Source organism: Sphaeramia orbicularis, chromosome 1 (genome assembly GCF_902148855.1).
Source record: "Sphaeramia orbicularis chromosome 1, fSphaOr1.1, whole genome shotgun sequence".
NCBI lineage: Eukaryota > Metazoa > Chordata > Actinopteri > Kurtiformes > Apogonidae > Sphaeramia > Sphaeramia orbicularis.
In genome coordinates, this window is record NC_043957.1 from 17871695 (window position 1) to 17884925 (window position 13231).

Genomic DNA, 13231 nt, shown 5'->3' on the forward strand with positions numbered 1-13231 from the left:
TTTGCCATTTTAGTTAGTCTGTTTGTTGACCAAAAATACATAAGTATGCCAAACTGCAGCTGTCAGCTCTTTATGGATTTTGTGTGAATCCCAAGACACACATACATGCACACCCACAGAGGCCACTTGGCTTTTATAATACAGATATACCTTAAATATATGTGAGGTTTCAGTACAATCACAGGCATCTATAAATCGACACTGCATTGGCTGGTGAGTGGACATCGAGGTCGTTACTGTACTGAACTCGTCGAAATAGGCCTTTAAACACATAGGAGTAAACCTAGAACTGCAGATTCTAGATATGAATCCCTATAAGGTTTATATTAACTAGCTGTTTTTACACTTAAGTATTAATTATAATTGGAATTTTGGATTTTGACACTCATAGCTCATAAACTATAGTGGATATGGACCTGTTACTGTATTATGTGGTGCCACTGGAACCGTCAAGACTATGAAAGGGGTTTCATTCTAGTAAGTTTCACTGAGATCCATTATAAAGTGATAGATTTATTGGACAGCTACATAGTACTGAGGACCTGTGGGTGGTTCAGTAGTTTCATGTCTGACTATGAGAGGAGAATAAATCCCCATAAACAGGTCACTACATCATTATTATATTGAACTCGTCAGGAACGGCCTTTAATAACTTAGTAAATGGGAGCTGTGATGTAAAACTGCAGCTCCTCATTCAACTTCATGTATTAGACCTGTGTTTACTGCTGCACTCCCAACAGTCAACACATCATCTACGAGTGCATCTGTTGGAGATCAACCTACAACTATGACTATTAGATCATCTACGGTTGTAATTCTTGGTTTAACAAGGTGAGCCAGGTTTCTTCAAATCTGTCCAGAAGTTCACCAACTCTTCTGTAGAGTTCAGAATGTAGGTGATGACCTTGGAGAACATGCAACGGTTGTATCCTCTGTGATAGTCATTAAACTGGGATGGATCTGGAGGTGATGAAGGACTCAGCCCCAGCCTTTTCAAGCACATGCCGATATAAACATCCTCTATGTTAAAAGGTGTGATTGTTTTGGAGATCTCCACCAATTTCCCTGGAAGATCATTGGAGAAGACGTATCCCGCCCCTAAAGGATACGGTGGGTATGTAGGATATGGGTAAACCTCCTCAGAGACGTACCACTTTGAGGAATTTAGGCGGATGACTTCGCTGTTCCACATCAACATCCCTGTCAGGTAGTTTACCTTGGGGAGTTCTGGTTTTTTCAGCGTGATGACTAAATTATCAACATTCAGGAACATGTCTGAGTCGATCTTCATGGCATAAGCTGCATTATTGCAGTGAGTGGCCAGCCAGTCCATGATCACCATGGTTTTGATGGTCAGATTGAAATATGAGTCAAGGAAGTCACTCAGGATCAGGTCTTGGTGTTGCAGGTTTTCATGTTGGATCTTCTCCTGCTGTTTCTCAACATCAGCTTGTCCAGAGAGGCCCAGCATGAACAGAGTAAGAACCACCTCACCCTGAACCACTTCAGCTTTTCCCCAGGTCTGCCTGATCGCATTACGCGCTTCGACATTATCTGGCGCCACTGGAACCATCAGGACCAGGAAAGGGGTTTTGTTCTTACATGTGTCAGCTTGATCCAAACTAAAGTGGTAGTTTTGTGGGAAAGCCACATGGTACTGAGGACCTGGAGGTGTTGTAGGGGGTGGGTTAGTGGTTGCATGGGTTTCATTAAGTATGACTGAAAGTTTTGGATGGACTTGATAAACAGGAGAAGAATAAACCTCAGTGGTCCAATTGAAAAACTTCTGGTACCGGTCATTAAGTTGAAAGCTCTCCCACCAGGAAAATGAGTCACTGATGTAACAAAGGACGAAGAGCATAATACACAGCAGGAGCAGAACCTGGAACCTGGACTGAAGGAAAGGCTTCCCATGACAGGACGAGCTCCCAGCATGCCTTTAAAGAGAAGAAGAGTTACAATGAGCCAGTTTACATGACTATAAAACTAAAATAAAAAACTGGGGTTCATCAAATAATTGTAATAATCTCATCTGACATGCTCACATGCACTTCAGAAAGGTGACAAAACTGAAACACCTTAAACCAACTTAAACAAAAAAAAGGTTTCTTTTGGAGTATATATGTATGTGTATGTCAAACTTCCTGTTAGAATAGAATAGAATAGAATAGAATAGAATAGAATAGATCTTTATTGTCACTGTCACAGAAATAATGAAAATCACTTTGGCACCTCTGCTCTGTTTAACAGCAAAAATACTTAGTGCAAAAGAGGACAGAACAAAAATATCACACAAAATACAGGGAATTGTAGGTATGTGCAACAGCTACAGGATAAAATATGAAATATACATAGATATACTACTAAAATACTACTAAAACTACTGAAATATACAAAAAAACTAACTCTGTACTACAGATGAGAAATATGCACAACAAATAAGGATATATTCAGGTAAGATTAGGAAAAAAAGGTACATGTGTTACTATTGTCTTCCACTCACATTTGACTACATCACTTCCATTTTCTGATTTTGTTTTTTTACATGTCCATGTAAAAGACAAAAATAAATTGAAGTAATGTGGAAAAATCCAGGTGTGTTAATCCGATTTCTCATAATATGATTAGTGCTGTTATCTGATAAAGTATATCATATTATACTGTTTATATGATCACTGCAATCTGATGACTCCAGAATATTTTTTGGCCAAATCATTTTGTGTAGATAATATTTTGCTGAACTAATGATTAAATTAATGATTAAGTGTAGCACGTGAGTTAGCTAACACGCAAAGAGAAAGTCATTTCTTGTAATGGTGTCACATGACTTCTCCACTGTGTGGTGGAAAAATCTGTCAGTAGAGAACACAAAAGTCAAAGCTGGTCTTACATGTTAGTTTTATTCACCCCTTGCAAGGAGGACCCCTCTCTAACAAAAGCACGAAGCTGAAGTGTGAGGGGTAAGGAGGGGTAAGGAGGAGCACAGACAGTGAGGTTTTATACACACTAGATATGTCGTGGAAATGTACCGTTCAACTGATGACCCACACAAAGAAAGAAGGAGAAAGTTAGAGTTAAAATAATAAATGCATTTATTGAGAAATCAATCACAGAAAAAGCTCTGTAAGTGAAGTCTGATTAACCATGAAAATATTAAAGATTATATAGACCAAAAATCCAACCCCCCCAATGGTGACACCCAAATGACATCCCCATATGTAAATCATACCACTCCATACCAGTCCTTCTGGTTCCGGGGGGGAAGAGGCCATATTGGCCTCTTACCCCTTACCTTGTTTAAATAATATCTAGCATGCAGGCGCCATCACATATCCAGACATTTAGGTGTTTGGGTTTTAACCAGGCCCGGACTGGCTAATCGGGAGGACCAGGACAATTCCCGGTGGGCCGGTATAATATTTGGGCCGCGAGGGCCGGAGTTCACGTTAAATATGTATTTAATATTTTATTTATTTATTTTTTGGGGGCCGGCGTTCAGTCATAGCACTGAGTTGATCAAGTAATCTGCAGCCGCTGTTCCTGGGCCCCACCCCCTCTACTAGCAAACTGTTTTCTTCCTCTTTCTTTGCGGACACACCGTGACCTGACGTAACATGTCCGTGCAAACGGTTAGTAGTGTAAGCGATCTTTCTGTTCTACCCATTTATGGAAGGATTTGTTCATGTAAAATGACAGGCTTAACTTGGGAGGCACTTTATTTCTCCACACCGTCCTTAACACCGCAGCCCTAACAAATCAGCGCTTCCACCCACACCACACTTTCTGCCTTCACAATAAAAGCACTCCTCACCACATCCTGTCAGTTTACATGAACAAATCCTTCCATAAATGGGCAGAACAGAAAGATCGCTTACAGTAGCTCTATACTGTAGCTGTGGAGCATATACGATCTGTGCTCTGTAGGCTGTGGATGGTCAGCTGTGTTTGCTGTTTTAATAGAAAGAACAAGGGTGGCACAGAGAAGGCAAGAACTAAAAAGAGGAAAGCTCTGGAAGCAAACACAGCCAAATGTGCCAAAATCTGCAACTTTTTCACAAAAACGACCTCCGGTTGGAAACAACTAATGAGGACGATGAACCGGGTAAACCACCTTTCAAGTTAGTTAATTACGGAGTCAGTGAATTGTGTGGCATTGTGGCATGGAACATAACGTTATGCAATTTGAATAATAGTATGATGCAACGCCACATAGCTGGGAAACTTTGTCTTGTAGCTCCTCAGAGTCAGAAAGCAGATCCAGCAGCAGACACCAGCCATGAGCCCACAAGTCCAGAGTGGGCAGGTAGGACTGCTCATAGACTGAATATTATTAATAAATAGGCTCCAATGAAGAGTATGGTGTAGGCCTGTTCAGTATGAAAGGTGCTCTGAGATGCTCCAGGATTCAGCACTACATGAATGAAACTGACACCAAGGCTTTGGAAATAGATTTGTGCTGAGAATTATGACCATTTTTAAACTGTGCTTTAGTGTCAGAAGCAGAGCCAGGAGCCAGTAGTGATGAGGGGATTGTTCCTGTCAGCATGGAAGGAAAAGGTGAGCTGTTGGAACAGACTGTGTGAACAAGCATTAGTTCCACTAAAACCACTTTCTAGACCCAAATGATAGTCTTGACCTATTTTAATTTTTAATATTAAAAGTGAGACAGTAAATACACAAAGCCCACAACTGAAAGGCAATAGCATAAAGTAATATCAAATAAGCCTGCATATTTAGCCAATGTAAATATCTTAATTAGTTAAGTAAGTCAAAATGTCTGTAGATATTATTTTTTATTGTGATCCAGGTGCAGGTGAGTCTAGAGAAACTGGAGGAAGTGTGAAAGGGAGAGCAGAGTCTACTGATGACAGAGGAGCAGCTCAGCAGCACAACCCTGAACCACTAGGCACAAATGTGACAGATGAAGAGGAGTCTGTTGTTAGCTTTGACTGCTTTGCTTGCCCTCAGTCACAGGATATACAGGCATTTTTTTCTTATCATCCTCATCAAACCCCTAATATCACTGTACCAAAAGTTTTCAATAGCAAAGATGGAACAAACTGCAAGTAAGTTGTGATGGAAATCTTTTGTTGCAGAGGATACAAAAATAATAGTTATTAGAAAAAGCAGCAAGCTTTATTTTTTTTTAATTATTTTTTTTTTTCAATATTTTTATATATTCTTTCATTTCATTTCAAACATTTTAAAGGTTTGAAAAATGTTAACACTTATAAGAACAAAAATATAGATTCTGTTATTGTTGTGTTGTGAGGAATAATAATGTAGGAGATGTGGATGTGCACTCACTGTTGAAATAAATCCACATTGTGAAGCAACCTTTACTTGCAATGAATTGGAAATATTTTAGAAAATACACTGAATTACAAAGCTTTGGAGAACAGTGTGTAGACCTAACATGTAAGGTTAGAATCGTATGATTTTAATAATAATCGGTAGTGATCTAAAGTGGGCCGGTCTGAGGTATGAAACTCCAGGGCTGAAAATGAGTCTCAGTCCGGCCCTGGTTTTAACTCAAGGTAAGAACTCCGTTCCCGAGTCGGGGGTGTTACAGAGTGGTAAACATCACACATAACAATGACTCAGCATGTACTTAACAGTATAACATATTAAAAGAGTATAAAATATAAAAAGTAAATTTTTCCACCACATATGGCATGACAGACATGATTCTAACAGAAATGAGGGCAAAGTAAAAGTCAGCTGACAAGTAGTCAAAACATCATGGAGCCATCATGAGATAGGAGACACTCAGGGTCCCTCTACTGAGCATGTGCGAGATAAAACAGTCCATGTCCTTCTACTGCACGATGGTCCAAGAGTGTATCTATGGCATTAGATATGGATAGTGTAGGATGCTCTGTGTCACATGTCAGCCTGATCACAGAGAGAATAGAAAAGGTTTAAAGTAAGAGGCACACAAGTTATATAATGATATGAATATACCTAGTCAGATAAGAATCACACAAATGTCAGATATGAGCGGCCTAAATGACCTAGGTTTGGCAGTTACATAAGTGACATAAATTTTTGCCACTACAACTGTCCTGGTCCTTATGTCTCCATAAGTGCAAAATGAAAAGCACAATTGTGAGGCCTAATCGGCAAAATGAGACAGGTCTGTTTAAATTACATAGAACAATTCATATGCAAAGGTAACTCAATATATTTATAAATAAATAGAACATCCAGTGGGAAAAAAAAACTTAATGAAATGATAGAAATAAGGCACAGACTAGATAAAAATCATACTAAAGACAGTATTCGAATTAAAATATGATTAAAACAATTAACAGAAGGAATAGTAGTCATGAATTTACAGCAAAATAAGAATAAAAGAGGAGTTAAATCACAGGGATGTGAGTGGTGACATGTTTTTCGTGGATTTTAACATATGTACTGTACCTTTAGGATAAATGCAAATTAAGTTTGTTTCACATAAATGCTACTTCATTTTTATTCTTGCCCTTATAAATGTATTGATTAGTTTTTACCCCTGGCCACACTGGCCGCAGGGTATTATCATCAGTTGGTCGTCCGTCCGTCCAAAAACTTTGCCATGCACTGATAAGTCAGGCCACTGGGTGGCAGCAGTGCATCTGATAAGTCAGGCCAAGGGTTTTCAAGTGCCTGCACGTTCCGTTCTATTAAATCTTACTGTCCTGTAAGTCAGTGTAATACTGATCCAGACCAAGGACAGACATTTGATTGACAATCAGTCAGTGTTCTCAGTCCTTGTATCCACGCCCTCTTACACAGGAAGGGAACAGTTTAATATCATTTACAAAGTCTATGATGCAGCATCTTTGTAAATGGGTGATTTTTTTTTTTTTTTTTATATCATTCCTTTAAAGCAGTGTATGACTTTCATCACACATCTGGTCAAAACAAATTATTATGTGAAAACTCACACAATACATCAGTACAAGTACTTACTTTGGGGGAAGACCAAAACAAACATGGCGACAACAAGCCATGGAAGCATGTCCACGATACAGGGTCACAAGAAATAGAGGGAATCACTGTAAGTCAGTTGTCATCTTATAATATGGGGTGTGTGATCATGAAAAACAATACTTAGACTTCAGTTACTGCTGCGTGGAATTCCCATTCCCACAATGCACTTAGCCACAAAATTTCCAAAAAGGCCCGAGTGACGTTTCAGTTTGTTATCTAAACAAGCGGACTGTGTTTATGATGAAGTCATCTTCTTTGAAGCTGTTCACCGTGAGGGAACTGACTCACGTGCGTAAGCACGGAAAGACTAATGGATTAGTGATAATTAGGCAAACACTGGAGTTTTACACATGAAAAAAAGTTGTGATGAAAGTCCTTTGCTGCTTTAAGAACTGCAACTTTACTTCCTCTGGTCTTCATCGTCACACAGACAGTGGTAGAGTGACAACCAGTTTCCATGTGATGATAAGTGAACCCAGAGACAGTATATGACATCACAGACCAATGAGAAAACCAGCAATAACTCATGTTGTTGTGCAAAACACTCCCTGTGTGACTATGGCTCTGCCACTGCAGCTGCACTCATTCAGGTCTGGTTCAGATCCAAGTCCAACTTAATGTAATAGTCAAAAACAGAAAACATGAAAAACAGAATGGAAAAGCAAGTATCAAGCATCAGTGTGTGTTCTGAATATTAGGAGTAGGGTCCAAAAACAAGTGAAGGTGTTGATTCAAAAATTTGACCCTCATTAATTAATACAGTTAAAACATTAACAATATACAATGATTACACTCATTTCCAATTCCAAATGATGTTTTCCATGTCTTGCCTGACTGGTTGTCCAAACCAGACTCAACATTTAGAACTTCTCTGACCTCATGTCTTTTTAATTTATGGGACTTTGCAAAATCTGATAACTCTACTCCTAAGGCTTTTTTTTAGTTCTTAATTTCTCAGGTATGGCACTTTTCTACGGAAGCGTATTGCATTCACAAAAAAAAATAATTTCGGCTCTGTTTTTCTGAATTAATGAGATAATTATCTCATAATTACGAGAAAAAATAAGTTTAAAAAAAAATCGGCGCTGTTTTTCTGAGTTTACGAGATACTGTTTTCCGAAAAAAAAAAAAAAAAAAAAAAAGCTCTGTTTTTCTGAGTTTACGAGATACTGTTTTCTGGAAAAAAAAAAAGCTCTGTTTTTCTGAGCTTGGTTTTTGTCCAGTTCACTTGGAGGCCAAGCTTCTGTGCCTCTTCACTGTAACTGCCCAGAGCATCTGTCAGCTGACTGTAGGATGTGCTGAGCAGGATGGTGTCAGCAGCGTACTCCAGGTCCTGGCATTAATGAAGTCAAATAAAATGACATTCACCAGCATTAAAGAAAACAGAAACAACAGAAGAGTGCAAATGTGTATTCATTTATTTGTCGGACCTGATGGAACGCATTAGTCAGAACTAGATCTGTGGAGGAGCGTCTTGGTGTCCCGGTTCACCCCCCACCCCCATAGCTGTCCGCCTGGACCTGATGGAAAGTTATTGTGGGGGGACGAACCGGTTCACCAAGCCGCTCCTCCATGGATCTAGTTCTGACTAATGCTTTCCATCAGGTCCGACAAATAAATGAATCCACATTTGCACTCTTCTGCTGTGTATATTTTCTTTAATGCTGGTGAATGTCATTTTATTTGACTTCATTAATGCCAACTCCCATCACCGCGGTCGTGCCCTGTCAGGAAGCAGGGTTACAGGCTCCGAGCGCCGGTGTGCTTGAAGGGCTTGATCCGTGCACAAAACGGGGCTTGGTTCTGATTTCTGTGAATGAAACTAGTTCCATGATCCGTAATCGGAACCGGTTACGAGAACGGAAACAACTTCACGCTCCCCCGAGAGGCTTTCAGCAGCACAGATAGAAGGAGCTCCTGCCTGGACCAGGGACCACTGTCCCACTGACACAGAGAAACAGAGCCACATTTTATTTTTTTTCAGAAAACAGTATCTCGTAAACTCAGAAAAACAGAGCTTTTTTTTTTTTTCCGGGAAAACAGTATCTCGTAAACTCAGAAAAACAGAGCTTTTTTTTTTTTTTTTCTCCGGAAAACAGTATCTCGTAAACTCATAAAAACAGAGCTTTTTTTTTTTTTTTTTCGGAAAACAGTATCTCCTAAACTCAGAAAAACAGAGCTTTTTTTTTTTTTTTTTTTTCGGAAAACAGTATCTCATAAACTCAGAAAAACAGAGCTTTTTTTTTTTTTTTCAGGAAACAGTATCTCATAAACTCAGAAAAACAGCGCCAATTTTTTTTTTTTTAACTTATTTTTTCTCGTAATTATGAGATAATTATCTCATTAATTCAGAAAAACAGAGCTGAAATTATTTTTTTTTGTGAATGCAATACGCTTCCGTACTTTTCATCCTCTTTGTGATTCTCAATTTTTTTTTCAAGTAAATTCAACTTACCCAGGTTTACAGTCTCCCCCACTGAGAAAAGTAGGAAGTCAGCTAGCGGACACCGAGCTAAGAGATAATGTCTGTGGAACAGATCCATGGTACTGGTGGAACTGGACAATAAAACAAAACTACGTTTTGGACAATAAAACAAAACACTCCTCTCATGGTTAAAACAAACAACTGTCAATAGCCGACAGCCGCTTAGAACTTTTTGATTTGTATCTTGTATGATAAGCACCAAAACTCCTATAGCAGCTACTTTGACTGAAAACACTGAGACTGTCTTGTCCAGACATGCACAGGCAGGTGACAATTTACATGGTCAAAAGAAAAAGAGGTGTGGTCATAACTAAAACTTATTATGCTGCATTCAAGGCAGGTTTTTGAGCCCGTAAGTCATGACTTCAAACCACGACTCACAATTTTGTAACGTTCCAGGCAAGTTGCGCCAAACTGCCTGAGCGCAAGGAATTGTGGTAGTTAGATGCAAACAAACCAGCATGGTGGACCATACAAGGCTTATGTTCATTTATAGTCATTTCTGTCCCAGAAGTTCTTGCTCTTTGCTTATTTGAGGGAAACAGGAAGAAAGATGGTACATAAAGCAAAAGAAGCTGTTATACCTCTTATGTTACGTAATTTGTATATTTGGATACATATTTGGTATTAATTTATTCTTGCACTCATTGGACTGAAAACCAGCTAACACCAGAGTAGGTGCTGGTTATGCAGAACATTTGCGGACAAATAATGTCAGAGCAATACCTTGTTTTAACAAATAATATGTATAAACACTGCATCCATGGGGGCCGCCATTGTTGTTTGACCGGCTATGTGATGTCAGAGCTCGGAACTGGGAGTACATCGATCTAGTACGAGTTCACAGGTGAGAAGTCACAGGTTTGACTGCCATTCAAGCGCATTTTTACTGGTAGAAGGTTGGAAAAACACGAGTTACGGGTTGCCTGGACCGCAGCATTAATTTAAATCCATTTAACTTAAATTTGTTCACACATTCAACTTTATCTACAAATGAGCTGACTATACTTAATATTTTCTAGCAGTGTCATCAAATGTATATTTATAAGTGCATTCTAATTACTTTTTTTTTTAAAGTATGTTTGGCACTAGTGTGTCCCTAGAACTAGGTACTTCTACGGAATAAAAAATGTAAATACGACAACAGTTAGATATTACTGCAGCAAAACACTGCCATACTTAAAGTACCAAGAATACAGATACACATTATAAACACAATATGTCAGGGCGGACACAAATGTTCACTTGGAAACCACGATGAACTGAATGTTGGTTGTCAAACGTCATGTCTGTCCATTGCAGTAACCTGTCAATCAACAGGGGTGGCACTGGCACTGAGGTGTCCAATCAGGTTCCAGAGGTGGACAGCACTAAGCAGAACCCTGGTTCTGGCGCTGATGCTGCATTCCAGGCCAGTTTTTGAGCCTGTAAGTCATGAGTTCAAACCATGACTCACTTTGCAAAGTTCCAGGCAAGTCACGCTAAACTGCCTGAGCGCAAGGAATTGTTGTAGGTAGATGTTAACAAACCAGCATGGTGGACCGTACATTATGCTCATTTACAATCATGTCTATCACCAAAGGTGTTTGCTCTTTGCTTATTTGAAGGAAACAGAGGAGTAAAAAACGGTGCATAAGGCAAGAGAAGCTGTTATACCAATTATGTTACATTATTAGTATATTTGGATTCAGATTTGGTATTAATTTATTCTTGCACTCAATGGACTGAAAACTAGCTCACGCTAGAGTAGCTGTTGATTATTCAGAACATTAGCAGATAAATAATGTCAGAGCAATACCTTGTTTTAACAAACCATTTGCATAAACACCTCATCCATGGGGGCCGCCATTGCTACGTGACGTCAGAACTCGGAACTGGGAGTACATCGATCTAGTATGAGTTCACGAGTGGGAAGTCACAAGTTTGACTGCCATTCAAGTGTATTTTAAAAAAAAATTCCAGTATATTTTCACAGGTACAAGGTTGGAAAAATACGAGTTACGAGTTGCTTGGAACGCAGCATATGCTAGCATTATTTTCCTTGGCATGACGTGCCCTACTCTGCCTCTGATTGGCTCATCAGTCCTCATGCCTAAAGTTAGCCAATCTAATCAGCGAAGGTACCACGTACTAGCCAATTAGAGGCAGAGTTGGGCGGGTCATGGCTTCACTGTCCTAGGGGATATCATGGCTAATTTGGCTCAGGTACTGAATGGTGCATGTCAGGGGGGTTTAGGAGTGGGTTTACCCAATACTGACTGAAAAATAAGTAGGTATTCTCTGTAAACCACCCTGAACTACACCACTGGTAAAAAGTATTCCATATTTCTGAGTCATGAGACCAAGTCGCAGCCACAGGTGGTCCAGTCTCACACTAGTGTCCACCAGAACCTCCTCAGAACTAACACACCCACAACTCACTGAGATGAAGCGGTGACCTTCCTCTTCATCCTTCGTGGGACAAACGCCGACAGTGCGGACAGGAGCAGGCCGACCTGACCCCACGGTCCGCCCCCGAGGCCCCGGACCGCTCCACGGACAGGCCGGTTTCGACAAACCTGCTTGGACCGGATGGGAACGGCGGCACCCGAATGGAGCATGGAGCCCGAGTCCGTCCTGAGTGGGGACAGTGGATGGGTTTGTCTCCAAATGGATCCGATTGCGTGGATGAGGACAAAGAGCCGTGAGTCCGTGGCCTACCCGGACCCCGGGCAGGTCTGTTTAAATAGACCGCGTCAGGACCCACAGGCCCCCGCGTCTGCTGCCGGTGTGCCAAGGTACGGAGCCCCGCACAGAGATGTTTCCCATGGCCGCAGGAGCAGCAGTTCTGTTTTTCATCCTATAATTAGAATTTACCGTGGGGATTTTGTTTTTTCAGTCGCGGAAACGGGGTTCCGTACTTAGGAAGCTCATAATTATGACATAAAAAGTCAAAATTATGAGATAAAACGTCAGAATTATGTGATAAAAAGTGAAATTATGAGATAAAAAGTCATAATTATGAGATAAAAGTTAATAACTATGAGATAAAAAGTTGTGGTTATGAGATGAAAAAAAAAATCAAAATTATGAGACACAAAGTCGAAATTGTGCAATTAAAAAGTCAATTATCAGATGAAAAGTCAAAATTATGACAGAAAGTCAAAATTGTGAGATAAAAAGTTATAATTATGAGATAAAAAGTCATGATTATGAGAAAAAAGTCGAAATTATGAGATAAAAAGTCATAATTATGAGATAAAAAAAGTCATAACTATGAGATAAAAAGTTGTGGTTATGAGATGAAAAAAAAAAAAATCAAAAATTATGAGACACAAAATCGAAATTGTGCGATTAAAAAGTCAGAATTATCAGATGAAAAGTCAAAATTATGACAGAAAGTCAAAATTGTGAGATAAAAAGTTATAATTACGAGATGAAAAGTCATGATTATGAGAAAAAAGTTGAAATTATGAGATAAAAAGTCATAATTATGAGATGAAAAGTCAAATTCATAAAAAAGGTCAAAACTGACATAAAAAGTCATAACTATGAGATAAAAAGTCATAATTATGGGGGGAAAAGTCATAATTATGAGGTAAAAAGTCATAATTATGAGATAAAAAGTGGAATTATGAGACAAAAAGTCAAAATTGTGCGATAAGTCATAATTGTCAGATGAAAAGACGAAATTATAAGAGAAAGTCAAAATTGCGAAATAAAATGTCATAATTGTGAGATAAAAAGACACAATTATGAGACAAAAAGGTGAAATTATGAGATAAAACATCA

At 39.2% G+C, this 13231-nt stretch overlaps 1 protein-coding gene across 1 annotated transcript; it reads right to left on the bottom strand.

Annotated features, from left to right (window-relative positions):
* Positions 1–823: 823 nt before the first annotated feature.
* Positions 824–1861, bottom strand: LOC115417525 (beta-1,3-galactosyltransferase 2-like). The gene has a single exon (XM_030131507.1). The coding sequence runs from the start codon at positions 1859–1861 to the stop codon at positions 824–826; it is 1038 nt and encodes a 345-aa protein (XP_029987367.1).
* Positions 1862–13231: the final 11370 nt, after the last annotated feature.

Coding starts and splice junctions, on each gene's coding strand:
- LOC115417525 (XM_030131507.1), bottom strand. CDS start 1,861: ATGCTCTTCGTCCTTTGTTACATCAGTGACTCATTTTCCTGGTGGGAG.